The following is a 15,279-nucleotide window of genomic DNA, read 5'->3' as shown; positions in this document are numbered from 1 at the left end:
AAGCATTTTCGCCTCCATCGACATCGAAAATGCAGCCGCCATGGACGGGATGGGTCAGCAGGCGAGGGCCTTAGCCACTTGACCACCGTGGTGGGTTTTTAGCATTTGCTACCGCCCGCCTAATTCTATCGGTTCTTTCTGCGAGGAAATTCATGATTGCCTAAGACATATCTCGGCATTGTTTACCGGTATTCCAGTTTTCCTTCTAGGTGATTTTAATTTTCTTTCAATCCAGTGGTCTCATCCGTGCCCGTTTGCGGAGCGTCCTTCAGCTGAAACTACTTGCTTCCTAACCACGTGCTTGGATTTAAATCTATCACAACTAGTCAGTCTTCCTACTCGCGTTACTTCCACTACATCATCCTTACTAGATTTCATACTAACGTCATCACCTGAAATTACATCCAAAATAACTCACTTACCCGGACTCAGTGACCTTGAAGCGCTACTTTTTTCAATCTCTGTACCGATGACTAAAAGGAGCAAGAGCTTTAAACTTATAAATGACTACAATAAGGCCAATTTTGACGCTATAAACACTGAGCTTTCTACCTTCCTCGAAAGCATTTGTCCTTTGTACACTGATGCGCCAGCTGAATAATTGTGGGCGTGTTTTGAAAACAAATTATGGCTTTTGATAAAAAAACACATTTCTGTAAGGAAGGTGTATCAGTCATCTAACGCGCCATGGTACACAAGACGCCTGAATCGGCTATCTAACAAAAAAGGTAGGCTTTTTCGTGCCGCTAAGAAATCGGCATCTGCTGATAAGTGAACCACTTATGCCGCCGCAGCAAAAGCATTCTGCAATGCTTTGAGGGAAACGAAATTTAATTTCTAAAACACTACTCCTCCATCACTATTCTAAACCAACCCAAAATGCTTTTGGAATGTTGTGAACACCCGCGATAATAGAACTATAACGCTTACTGAAGAATCGGGTGAGACAATCCCAAGCAGCCAGTGTGCTTCTGTACTTAACATGGTTTTTTCCCGTTAATTTTGCTCCACATAGTCTACACTGTAAGCAAAAACTATCCGAGTTTGGGGTTTTTGCGGCTCATGACCTCTGAAAACTCTCTTGCGTTTAAAATTACTACCTCGTGTAGGAGTAAAAGATGGTACATGACATAGTTTTACCACCACCTCTCAGGCAAGTAGTAAAAGGATGTCAAAATCCAGTTTTACCACTTGGGGAGTTTTCTATCACGTGATTTTTAACCTGCGTTTCAGAGTTTATTACCACGTGACTGCAAGGTGCAGCTGCTTCAGCGGCTTTTGCCCCATAACCCCCTTGTGACGCTCTCAGTGAATGCTGAAGGTACGCCAGGACCACAGATGTTTTTTTTTTTGTTTTGTTTTTTTGCCATCGCCGTGCCTCAGGGCTGACCTCGAGTCAACGCACTTTTACTGGAACTGGGGGCAGCATAAGCACAAAAAGCGATAACAGCATTCTGTGAACGAAAAAAAGACGGGGGGGGGGGGCTCTCAAAAAAGAAAAAAAAGAAAGAAAACCTGCTGTGGAAAGTTGTCCCGCATATTTTCGCAAATTGTTAGCTTTTTCCCGGCGGTGGCCTTGGAGACAGACGGTGCAAGAAGCTCGGTATCTGTGTGTCTGGTTGAGCTGATGGATCTCGCGTGTTTCCTACATCATCGAGCGACCGTGCACTTCCGAGCGCCTCCGAACCTGCACGTCGCGGATATCTCGCTTCCGAGCCGAATCGCGAATATCTGCCAGTGGTAACAAAATCAATCTGGTATCATCGTCCGTGCTTGCCTACTGGAGAAGCAATAAGCAAAATGCTTCACTATGTCGTCGGCACCGAGCCGCGGCCGCCAGTGATCATTGGGAGTGTGTCGCCGGGGCAGGTGAAAGAAGCATCGCATATATTTTGTTCCACAGTAGGCGATGCCTGCATGAGTAAAGTGCTGCCCGAATTGCCCGCCTCATGCACCAACTGTTCTCAAACATGTAGCACGAAGCCGATAAGAGGCAGGCGGAACCAACAAGCGGCTGCCGGTGAGCACGAAGAAAACCCGGACGGTGGTCTTTCGTTGGAAGTATGCATACACCGCCCCGTCCCCGTAAGGTTGCGGTCACGTGTTCATTTGTGTCTGAAATGACGACGAAATTCGCACAGGATATGTGTTCTGGAATCGCCAGCTGTGTTTCATCAGATAGCCGTGCTCCTAGAAAAGGCCTAGCACGCCGTCGGTAAGCAGCTTGTATGCAGGCGTGGACCGCTCTTCTCTACCCGTTTCGTGAATACGTGCTGCTACTGTGTTTGTGCACCGTCGCTCAATGAAAATCATTGAGCTACCATGATTTGTGCGTACTTAGGTATATTTTATGGACTTGTGCATCAGCAGTGCTAACACGCGTGGGGCCATGAGTCCGGTGTGCCAAGTAATTATTGAATAATCAAAAAAGTGAGATCGGGTAGATTTATAATAAAATGTCGGTGTGACATATAGTGCCCTGCAGCACACCTTAAGTTTACGCTTGCACCTTCAACCGTTGTTGTTAATCGATGCAAAAAAGAGCTCTCCTACCGGTACTACACGGCCGGTCAAAAAGTTGTGCCTATATATACCGGATTGTCGAAGTACAGTCGAGCAACGCGTGCAGTCTGTACGAGTGGTGTATTATTCTGCATTTGTTGTGTGTGCGTGTTTGTCTGTATGTGAATCAATGTGTCACCAATTCTGCCGTTCAATAAATTCAATCAACTCTGCTATTTAATAAATTTGTCGACTCTAGGCGAATACACCCGTCAATTTTTATTTTTTACCACCGGAAATAACTGCCAGAAATCACCTCAAGAACCTTGTGAAGGCAGTAAAAATTTACTCTCTCTATACTCGCTCAAAACCTCACTGGGGTAAATAATTACTACTCTTCCTACGTTCAAAAACTCAGTTAGCACGAGAGTAAGTTTTTACCTCAATAGTAGGTGGTAAAAAAACCCAGGAAAGAGAGTGCGCTAGAGGACAAATGGTTTGCCCAGTTTTTGAGGTTGTTTCAGGTCATTTTCGTTTAGTGTGTAGCATCTCTCCGCTCTTCACTGCACTTAGCTACCTTCCAATGGAACCCACTTTACTGGACTTTTATAGTATCAGCTTCATTATTAACAACATGAAACGATCCTCCTCGTGCGGTCAAAATTTCTGCAGGCCACTGTCGAATACAGTTCCATTACACTGAACCTCCTTTTCACGAAATCACTCAACATCAGCTCCATACCCAGAGACTGAAAAACAGGCAAGGTGATTCTACTTCATAAATCCGGTGATATTCACAACCCTCATAACTACAGACCTATTTCCTTGACATCAATACCTTGTAAATTATTTGAACACGTCATTTTTTGCATCTAGTAATTTTTTTTAAAATGAAATACGCTTTTCATAACAGTCAGCATGGGTTCTTTAAGTCCTTCTCATGCGAAACCAAAATTCCTAACATTTTGTAATGATCTTCACGCTTTTTTAGACGCCGGATTTATAGTGGACTGTATATTTTTAGATTTCGCATAGGCTTTTGACACAGTTAGCCACCACTTACTCTTACTAAAACTGAGCTAACTAAATATTGATCCCTTGGTCTTTAATTGCATTCGAGGGTTTCTTTCTAACCAAACGCAATATATGAGTACTAATGACACTGACTCTCCTGAAGTACCTGTAAGCTCAGGCGTACCCCAAGGCTCTGTTCTAGCACCCGTATTTTTTTAATGTGCATCAATGACCTTCCTAACCAAATCACAAGTACTATTTGTCTGTTCGCCGACGATTGCGTCATATATCGCGCGATTGAAAGCCCTAACGATACGTTAACGCTTTAGCATGAACTAAATAACACTTCAACATGGTTTAAGCTCTGGCTAATGGAACTTAACACGTCGAAACGGAAAACAATAGGGAGTTTTAGCTTGTACGTATACTTCTTTGCGTTACCGTGTTACCGGTTTACGTTTACCGTGTTACCGGCGCCCGAGTTTTAGCAGCGTTTTGCTACACATACGGGAACCTTTACGTTCGTACGTAAAAGTTTACGTTTGCCGATGATGATGATCATGGATGCACACATATTCGTTTTCTTTTAAATAAAACTTAACCAGCGCTGCGGCGCAAATATAATAACTTTTAACATGTAAAATTATCAAGTGTTTTGGTGCTATATAATCACCTAACCCATTAAAGTTGGCTGCGTGCAGAAGGCTATAAAGAGCCACCGCATAATTCTTTAAGCCTCTCTGGCTAAGCCTCTCTGGTTGAACGGTCAGCGGCTAGCCGCATTCGCAAAGAAGTGGTCGTCGATATGGCAAAGAGTGTGCTCCAAGATCCATTCCTGGCTCAAAATCTACCGTGGAAGTACATCGACGATCTACTGATTATGGATCTGCTACAGCCGCAGCCGAGGAGGAACCTTCACGAGAACGGCGTGTTGGATATCGACGCCATCGATGGAACCACCTTTTATCGTAACTTCAGGTTCCACAAAGGCGATTTGGACGACCTGATCGTTGGCCTGCTCATTCCCGGCGAAGTGATGAGTGCGCAGCGCGTCCGAGTGTCAGATCGCGAGGCTTTGTGTATGACACTGCGGCGCCTCGCTTATCCAAATCGACTTTGTGACCTGGAGACGATATTCAACCGCCACAGCTCCGTGATCTCAAGTGTGGTGTCCAAAGTAATGTCTCACATCGAATATTACTTTGGACACCTGCTTGCAGATCTCACGGTTCATGGCTGGATGAACCTCCAGAACCTGCAACTGTTTTCACAGGTAAGCATGAAAGTCGATCGAATTTGTGCGAATATCACTTTTTTTTTTGCACGAAGCAAAGTAGTAACATGTAAAAAAACTGGCAGAATATCCATAGTAGCTGGCGTGAAAGTTGAAACGACAAAATATGCCACGTTTATTTCAATTACTGATTTCGATTTCGTTGCATTGCGAGTCTACTAAATTGGCGATTTTACGGCATAGCAGCAGGACGCTGCAGTAAAAACCTTGGTTCAGGCTGGTTAAATGCATTGAAATGCGTCTGTTCGTTCCTCGAAGTTTAAAATGTTCAGTTCGCGTCGCAGCGAGTTTAAAGACATATTCGCACACGCTGAGAGAATACATCTGTACTACATTTTTGAGCTCAGACAAACATGGGCACATTCCAGCGATCACATTACATGTAAATGTGGCAGCTTGTGTTGTTTTTGCAGCCTGTTTATTCTTTTGCAACCCTGTTTCTACTGTGCAAGAAGACAATTACACACGAAAAAACAACAAACAACAGGTCAATGAGACCACAAGAATGCGGTGCAATGACCTCTTGTGCGAATTCTTTCACCGGAAATCCTTGATAAAGTTCTTCGGATCCATCCATAACGGTATTCTGTGTAAGCCATGTATGTAATACAAATATTACCGGACCGGTAACACGTGTTTCAAGAACAAGATTGAAAGTAGAGCACCCATTATGTGAGATATTGGCATCAAACAGCTGTGACACTGAGAAAGCAAATATTATGCTAGCAGACTCATGTGACAACACACTGAGGCTCATCGAGACTCTGGTCAAGCTGTGCATCTGTGTTGGTTGGTCTCAGCAATAAGTTGGCGAGTTTGATTTCAAGTGAATGCAGTGGAGAAAAAACTCATTTTGAGTCCGAGGGGGAAATTTTTGGCGAGTCTGAATCGGAGCAAGTGCCCAGAGCAAAATATATCTTTCGAGTGAGTCTAAGCGAGCTCCAATACTCTGGCTGGCTTCTCATTCTACGTTTACCTTTATATTTGTTACTAAATTGCTGCTGTGCATAATGTTTATGCTTTAAGTACTCCTAATCGTTGGCCTTCTAATGTGACATGAAACATCATTTGCATTTAGTGTCCTTTTAATTCAAGGAGCACAAGTCTAACTGCAAGTTAGGAGAGGCACGCATAATTCACCCTTCAAATATATTGCATATTGCAGTGCGTCTTTGTAAAATGTTAAGTGAAAATATTTTCAGTAATGGATTCAACACTGACGCACTGGGAACAGCTTGTTCTTGAGCACCAAGCTCATGCTGTGTCTGCTTTTATCATTGAGTAAGCTATGAATATGAATGCTTCTAGTAAACTCATAAGTGTGCTTCACAAAAGCAGCAAGCATCATAAACAATAATTGCTATTGCTTTCTCACATATGGTTACTGCTAAAATAAAAAGACATCATTGTTATATTTCGCACTGTTTACCTTTTTGGAATATAGCCTGATCCAAAAAGGGAAATGTCCATGTTTATGTATCAATCACCCGTTACTGTAACTGCTACTGTGACGTGCATTCCTAGACTGCTAAGAACGTCATATGTTATTTTGAGTTAGCTTATTCACTGCCTGGCATGAAATGATTCAACTTTTGATGCCCCTTAGAGTTTTGAAAGACAGAGTGAAACTCTGCTTTCTGTTATGGTACGAGTAAAGTGCCCTCCACTGCGGGTGGTGGAAACAGTAGCGTAAAACCAGTACAAGAACAGCTAGAAGGCAAGTGAGAATATTTCGTTTGGTCAAGCTTGTTGTTTGTTTGTGTGTCTCGGCTGTCCATGTCAAATAAAAGAGCAAGGAGAATGTTTTTTACTAAGATTATATCTGAAAACTGTACTTGTGCATAAATGCTATTGGCAGCTGCTTCATCTGTTCTTTTGTTATTCTTTTTAGGCCGTGCACCAGAAAGGTGCTCCACTGAAGAACTGCTGGGGCTTCATAGATGGCACGGCACGACGAATTTGTCGGCCGTCTAAGCTCCAGCAGGAGCACTACTCTGGGCACAAGCGCTTCCATTGCCAGAAATATCAGGCTGTTATGTGCGCCAATGGAATTATTTGCCAGCTAGATGGCCCATTCAGGGGACGGCGTCATGATGCTGGTAAGTGCTGCGAGTAAGATTTTGCCTTTGCAGAAACTCTGCTTGTAGCTGTCAAATGGCAAATCGTCATATCACAAACATACCTAGGTCATAACTCATGTGCTAAGAACCTAGCTGAACAGTGAGCTTTTGGTGTAGTGTTATTGTTATTTGTCTGGGGCAGTATAATGTCAGCATACTGAGATCATATTTTTGACTTGCAGACGGCAGGCAGCTATCCTGTGAATAGATATGGCTAAGATCACTGTTAGTGCATGAGGAAGCCTCTGTGGCACAAGCACATAGAACACTGTTTCAGTTTTAGGACAGTCGCTGAAGGAAGCAACCGCAGTAGGTAGGTAGCTGCGATTGCCACCACTCCCCATGCATTGAGAATAAATTACTAATAATATACCACTCACTTGAGTTAGTTCTGAGAAATCTTTTTCAACAATATCGATGAATAAGTCTCCTCATCTAAAAGCCATCTTAATGTTTGACCGTGTGGCTGAGTACAACTCCTGGATTTTTTTTTTGTGTGTGTGACCACTGCTTCACAGTCAGCCTAAAATAATTGCATTCATGCAATTAAATGTGATGCCACATGGTCAGTGACATTCCAAAGGGTGTTCATGCACACAGTTGCATGAAGTACAGATTGCTGAGAAAGAAAGCTACTTGATCTTGCATAATCTTTTTCAACCAATTTATCTGTATATATAGTGACTACCAAGATCTTTTCAACCAATTCATCTGTAAATATAGTGACTACCAACAATGTAAGCCAAGATGCCATTCCAGCTACCAAAGTTTTCGTTTCACAGTACACCAAATTTTGCAATAGCGTGAAACCAGACTTCTCCACTGTGGAATACAGTCGGGAGGTGAATGTTCTGATTTCAACATTAACTCAAGATTACAGGCCACATACAGGTACTATGTTTGCATCAGCATTGTTCACTCCACTTGCGCTATTACTGGGAAACCATTGTTTGTCATTCAAAAAGTTCTTTATTATTATTTTCTTATAGGGTTTATGGTAGTGCAGTTAAATATTCTGATGATTACAGTGCAAGCTAAACATTTCTTTCTTACATGCCATGCAAAAAAGTCACACGTAGTATTTTCACATCTGTCACACAATAATCTAATCAATTGCACTGTATACTGTTCCTTAAATGCAAGTTAAACACAATAATTTTGATCTGGTAAATTTAACTTGCCCAAATTGCTTCAAGATCCTACAATGTGAAAAATTACCTCCTTTCTTGGAGCTGGCTTCAAGGAAACTTTGTCACTTGCAGCCATGTGTAATGAACTTCCCAACTTTTCATGTTTTAGCTGAAATATTAGTTATTTTGCTAGAAAGTTGTTAGATTAGCTTAAATGGCATATAGTGTCAAATGCAGGTATGCAGCATGTCTGGGGAGAAGACACGGTGTAGAGCCAGCATGGCATTCTCTGCCATTCTTTACAACCATGTTGCAACAAATGGACACAAAAAATACTGTCGACACTGAACCTTGTGTTAATGCTGTGCACTGACTTTCATGCATCAGCCAAGTTCTGGCATAAGAAAACTTGTGACACCTTTTGTTTTGTTGCAGGCATCCTGAAAGACACCAGGCTCTACGAAAATATTGTCAAGGTAGCCAGGGGTAACAAATATGTGATTTATGGAGACCCGGCCTACCCATTAAAGCCTCTCCTCCTGAAGCCTTATGGAGGCGCCCGCTTGCAGCCCTACCAGGCGCACTTCAACAAGTGCATGAGCACTGTACGGCAGGCTGTTGAGTGGGGCTTTGGTAAAGTGGCTGCAGACTTAGCATTTGTGGACTTTCACAAGAACTTGAAAGTGACGCGTCAGAGAGTGGGAAGGATGTATAAGGTCGCTACACTTCTCACCAACTGCCGCACCTGCCTGTACGACAGCCAAGTGTCTATGTACTTCGGCCTTGAGCCACCCTCACTCAGTGACTATTTAATTCCATTTAACTGATGCAATCTTATGCTTTCATTTTATTTCTTTTCAATTTACTGTATTAATATTTTTTTTCTTTATACACAAGAACATTTGATTTGTGCAGAAAGTCTAGTGTCGAATGATGTTATGGTATTGTATTCAAGTGTGTGCCGTGATATGACCCTGATATATTGATATGTGGGGTTTCACGTCCCAAAACCACTATATGATTATGAGAGACGCCGTTGTGGAGGGCTCCAGAAATGTCGACCACCTGGGGTTCTTTAACGTGGAACCAAATCTGAGCACATAGGCCTACAACATTTCCGCCTCCATCAGAAATGCAGCCGCCGTAGCCGGGTTTCGATCCACGATTTGCGGCTCAGCAGCCGAGTACCTTAGCCTTTAGACCACCACTGTGGGGCGTGATATGACAATGGAGGACAGTGAAGAAAAAACTGGCACTGGCGTGTAGAAGCACAAAAAAATTAATAAATGAAATCCCACTTGGAGAAAACCACGGCTATAGTTCTGAAGCATGAGAAGAGAGGGAAGCAAACTAAACTGAAAAAAGAAGAACCTGAGGTAGGAAAGCACCAAGATGACCGGCCATGCATCTCAGTCGTTGGGTTTTCTGATATGAGCCAAGGCATCTATTTTAGTCTACCAGAGACCTGGGCACCTGTTGTTCTTGGCTGTGGGTTGCTGGTGTGCTGCTGCTGCTGGGAAAACGTTCATGTGCCCTTGGACTAGTGTAAGCAGTCGGGCTCTGTGCCAGAGCTCAGATTCTGCTGGAGTCCAACAGAAACCTATTGGCCGCGAGATCGAGCAAAGTCGTCGCCTGGTGGATTGCTCCGTGCGTCGTCTGCTAGCCACGTCATGCTTCTATGTGCGCGTACGTCTTGGAAATTTTCAAAGTGTGGTTTGTCCAGTCATGTCAGTGCGAGTGTAACTGTTTTACCTATGCCTATAACGACGTACGAGAGCATTTTATCTTTCGGATGCTTATGCGTTGTAATAAGATCAGCGAGTGCAACTTTCCAAAGTGTCGTTTATTGTCGTTGTACCCTCCATTCACTAGAATAATTTCAGAGTGGGTGCCGCTTTCTGTTTCAAGCATATCACAAAATGCTCTGGGCATCCTCCCAAACATGAGGACTATTATATAGTGTATAAATGCAGCGTGTTACTATAGAGACTCGGTAGCAAAAAAAAAAAAAAAACAGGCTCTAGGCCATACATTTGGGTGCTGTTGGTAGGTGTACAATTACAGCACTGTAGTTTATTGATCGTGCTAGGAGCCTTAGTTGTGTTTATCTGGCCGTGGTATCGCTACATAGGAATATTACTACCACATAAACAGTGACACATCGGTACTTAAACTGTACTGAAAACAGAGTTACCGCGTGCAACCGTGTGCTTAGATTTAAGAATGCTTTAAAGAAGCCAGACATTGGAAATAATTCAGACGGCATGCCTTATATGTAATGTCGTGTAACTTAACTGAAAATTTCATATTTGTTACATTGTCTTCAGCGTTTATGTGGGATTGTTAGTGACTGAATGAAGGCAGTAATAAATTTTGTCTGAAAAAAAAACATGCTTGTCTAATTAATCAGGCTTTTGTTGTAGCACTATCGTGCACGTAATCAATCGATGGAAGCTTTCTGCTGAACTCTTATATAAGATTTTTATGTTATTACTGGTGCGAGAACATGTGCGTACATGTGGTAAATGCAGTATAGTGTCAGCCCCTGAGCCACTGAAGGAAGCGCGGCTGCAAGTATTTGTATATGCGCCGTCGACCACCTATCCACACTTGCGCGGGTGCGGTGCTGGCACCTATAGCCCGATCTTTGGGAGGTTGCCCGATATGACAAATCCTTGAGCCGCTAGACACCAATGGCTAAGGTACCATTTATTGACTGCTGTGCTTCGCTTTAGGCATCTTCTTCATAATTTACCTTGATGAGATCAGCTCCTGTGTCATCCCTTCTCTCTGCACATAACAGTATGTTAAAAACAAAGTAGTGCACAACTGTCTAACACTAGGCATGTAGCTTATGCCTTTCTTCATGACTTATCTTCAGATGAAGGGGCGATTATTTCTACACTGTTATCTTCTGTCTTTTTAGGTGTTATGTGTTCTGGTTTAAGTGCAGTTGTTCTCTAGTGGTGTCAGTTCTTCAAGGAGTGTTTAGAAGACGCCTCTGACATTCCAAAAATAACAAAACTTGCTCGTTGTGCCAACAGAACCTAACAGCTACTCATGTCTGCATTTTCCCATTAGTCTATTGTAAGATGGTCTGTTGAAGGCCGCGATTAAGTTTGGTGAACTACATGTGTGTGTGTGTATGCACATGACAAGGTAATCATGGTGGTGTTATCGGGTCGCTCCACACCTAAAAATCTCCAACTTTTTTTATGAACCACGATGTAATGAAAATACGGGGATGAGAGCCAGACACCTTGCTATGTGGAAGGAGTGAAAGCAACTACCTGTAGCAGCACCCTCTGCCGATGCTCGTGCTCTAAACCCATTTTTTATTTATTTGCAACACACCTTAAATGTATTTAGAGCAAACTTTTATGCCCATTTTGCAAAATATGCAGATATATATATCCATTTTGATGCGCATAGCTGGGCAATAATGGTCAAATATTTTGCAAAGGTTGCTTGTGCTAAGTCTGCGAAATAGCGAGTGCCGAAAATGAGACACCCAATCAAAATTACACACCACGCAGAGTTTCACACCGATGGCACGCTTAATTATGCTTGTTGAGTGCTTCTGATAGGACTTCGTTCACGACTTTGAAGACTTCTGTTGTGTCTGTTTCAGCATATCTTTCTTGTTCACGCATACCCAACACACATAAAAAGGCCCTTAAAATACTTTGTGCCGTTTAGGTTATGCATTTTTAGGATTTGTGGTTACTTTGATGTATATTTTGATGGGATGTTTGCAGCTGCATAGATGTATATCTGTTTGGTGCTGAAAGATGTGTATGCTTTATGCAGGTTTCTGCAGCTGTGTGAAAATGAAGGATTGTTCAGTATCTCACCCAGTGTCGATGTTTTGAAATAGCATACAGTAGTCTGGAGTAGAAAAATCACGGCCTAGGGTAGAGACTCATTGCTCACTCAAAGTCGCAAAGTGTGCATGAAATTGTGACATAAACCTGGTGAAAAAATATTTGGTTTTATTTTGTTTGACATATTTCATTACTAAAGTCACTACTCCGCTGGGGCACTCAAGGTTTCTAAAGCATCTTTGTAAAATTTCAGGTACAACAAGCATCACAGAATGTATCACATGAGACCACAAAATGAAAACTATTAGCCTAGCCAGAAACTTTGATCTACAAAGTGAAAGCAAGAGGCAACATCTGAACAAGAGCCGGCTAAGCAATGTAAATATACTTGAGTTTATTGTCTATCCCATAATTAACCGACTAGATTTATTGAGAAGTAGCTCGGGGACATTCAAGATCTTAAGTATATGTAACAAATTTCAGGTACATCTAGTATCGCAATAATATATCATGATAGCCCCTGCAATGAAGACACTTTCTGCACAGCCAAAAAATTTCATCTAGCTTTTGACCAAGCTGGGTATGCACAACACCTTAAAAGAAATAGCCAAAGCACAATGCATTTCGCAGCTTGAATGCGTGTCAATCACTACCATAAGAAAACAAATTATGAACAAACTTGGCACAACTTACTACCAGCATGGCCAGAAAATTTATATCTCAACAAAAATTGGAAACACCGTTGCAGTGGCTAATATTCATGGACACGTGCACCTCGACTACAACAGAGGCCGACGAAAGGCCAAAGCGGAGGCTTGGCTTTGTTTTTTTAGCAGAGAGAGAAATGCATGCTTTGTTGACGTGACCGAGTAATGCAATTGTGACAAGGGTCACAATTACACTGCCATAAGAATAGACAGGTTTCAAAGCTGAAATTACATGCAGCATACGCATGGAACATTTGGAAATAGCAGACGAAGTAGCCATATTGTTGCAGGAAAAAAACATGCACACGAGTGCAGAGTTGGTGTTTTGACAGTATTTGTAGTTATTGCGCAGATGGTGATCAGTCAGGTCAATTTCCTGCAATCTAAGCGAGCTTTCTCGTTCTTTTTAGTGCAACATCATCCTCCTGGCAAGCGTAGCTCCATCCGGGTACAAATCATGGAGCATTAGTTAAGGCGAAGTATATATGATTTGAGCCTGGCGACATGAACGTCACTATTGACGTGACGTAGCAAAAACACGTCAGCTGGTGCTATTTCGTATACCATGTCACAAAATTGGCGTAAGGTCTTGTACGGACCAGAATGACAAGAGAGCAGTTTTTCCGCCGAGCTAACACGGCACGAGGGCGTCCAGAGCAGTACAAGAGAACCAAGAGGCAATTGTGTCTTTGTGCTGATGATCATAGCGTCGCTTTTGAGAAGCTTGCGACGTTGCGAGGTCTTGACGAGCGACCTCTCGGGCATGGACGGCCGAAGTGATTGCATCGTGGGCGTAATTGGTCATTGAGAATATAACACCAGATGGTAGGAATGTGTCGAACGGCAAGACAGGGCCGCAGCCATACAAAAAAAGAATGGGGAAAATCGAGCGGTTTCGTGACAGGACGAGTTGTAAGCAAAATGATTGTTCAGTAAAGCGGTGGACAAAGTGATGGGGATTGTCGGAAACGTACATGGCCAGCATGTCAGTTAAGAGTGTGGTTTAGTCGCTCAGTGAGCCCCTTCCTTTGATGGTGGTATGCGGTAGCAATCTTGTGTTCAGAAGCTCAAAAGCGGAAAGGGCCATCGTCGACCTTTGACAATAAGTAACGGCCACGATCCGTTAGTAACTGTGGGAGGGTGCTGTGGTGTAGAGTAACATCGGGGAGTAGAAAGTTCACAACATCTGCTGCACAGCTGGTCGGCATTGCTTGTGCAATGGCGTATCTTGCTGCATAATCTGTCACAATGGCAATCCACCTGTAGCGAGAGAGGAAGACGGCACTGCGGCCAACGTGGTCGTGTCAAACTCGCTGCTTTATTCGATTGCCGAAGTGGAGCGGCGGCGGCTGCCACGCCAAAACCGCAAGGCGCGTGAGCTTGTTCTAATCCTCACGCAGCTCGAGCTAGCATCAGCTGCGTGAGGGGCGCGGCGCGGTGATCGAGAAATGACAATAATAATCATGCGTATAGGCCCCCCCAGCGCTTTGCGCGATTAGAAGTGTATATAACAAAGAAAGAGACTATACACGTGAACGACAATCCGCAAGGTGTCCGTTTGGGAAGTCCAGTTTGTCAACATGTACTGACCATCGAGAACCAGTGGGTTTCTAGTGGGCGACACTGGGAGTTGCGCAGTGGACGAAGAAGTAAGCGTTCGGTCGCTGTGTTTGCAACACAAGTGGGTGACAAGATGACCAGCTGGGGCCAGCTGGGAGCGCACAGGGTGTCGCAAGTGAGCATTGCAGGTAGATGTGCGTTCAGGGTGAGATGAGGGCGGGTGTACAAAAGTCGATTTGGCCCCTGCGCGCGAAGCAGGAACTCAGTAGGAGGCATGTCATGTGATCCAGCAGATGTGAATTCTGGAGGAGGCTCTGTGGGCGTACCTTGACTTGGGGAAGCACCTTCAGTAGTCGGTGCACGTGGGTTCGTGCGCAGGTCAGTATGGAGACGGGTGCCTGTATGGCAGGCGTGAGATGTGCGGTCTGCTGTGACATAGGCGGACCAGCCACATCGTCCTCAGGAGCGTCGGTCATACTCGCAGCGTCTCGGAAGTTTGGCCGTGGTCGATGGCTGGTGGCTTTAACTTCGGCTGCGGGAGACTGTAAGGGCGATGCTGGTCGCTGCTGGCAGGACGCCCAGAGCGTTGAGACTGGTAGAGAGTCCCCTTCGGACCTTGGGGATGGTGAAGGTTCAGTGACCGGGAGGTGAATAGCGGGTGGAAGGATGTCTGCGCCAGACTCCGAGGCGTGCAGCCAGGTAGCCATCGTAGAGTCGGATAGGGCCACGGTGTCGTGTGCCGTCGATGTCACGGAAGATGTGCATGTGGCAGGCACGTGCCACGAAGCTGCGCATGGGGGCTCTGAGGGAATGTACCTCTCAGAGTGGAGGTAAGTCGCAGTGGGGCGTCTTCTACCTTGTGGTCATGGTCAGATGCAGGAGTGGATGTTTCTGCGACCGGATCAGGGGTAGAATTAGTCGAAGCTGGGGTACCGAGGTAGCAGTCAATGGAGGGCTGCGGACCGGTTCGTACCTTGCTCTGCGACGCCTCGGAAACCTGCCAGGTTTCCCAGGCGCATTGACCACTTTAAGCGCTACCTAGTTTCCGGAAGTGAAGTGATCTGTGTATGGGGACAAAGAGTGGTGCATGAGCGGCGAACGTGTCCGATGACCTGGCGAAGACGGGGA

The 15,279-nt window shown here is 44.2% G+C and overlaps 1 protein-coding gene across 1 annotated transcript; it reads left to right on the top strand.

Annotated features, from left to right (window-relative positions):
* The first annotated feature begins 1,917 nt into the window (after positions 1-1,917).
* LOC142787161 (uncharacterized) lies at positions 1,918-8,935 on the top strand. The gene is made up of 3 exons (XM_075884734.1): positions 1,918-1,926; positions 6,702-6,909; positions 8,496-8,935. Exons 1-3 carry the CDS (start codon positions 1,918-1,920, stop codon positions 8,885-8,887), a joined length of 609 nt encoding a protein of 202 aa, XP_075740849.1. The 3' UTR covers positions 8,888-8,935.
* Positions 8,936-15,279: the final 6,344 nt, after the last annotated feature.

This window comes from Rhipicephalus microplus, chromosome 2 (assembly GCF_043290135.1).
Source record: "Rhipicephalus microplus isolate Deutch F79 chromosome 2, USDA_Rmic, whole genome shotgun sequence".
NCBI lineage: Eukaryota > Metazoa > Arthropoda > Arachnida > Ixodida > Ixodidae > Rhipicephalus > Rhipicephalus microplus.
Note: the sequence above shows the minus strand (reverse complement) of the source record. Positions and strands in the feature narration are given on the sequence as shown.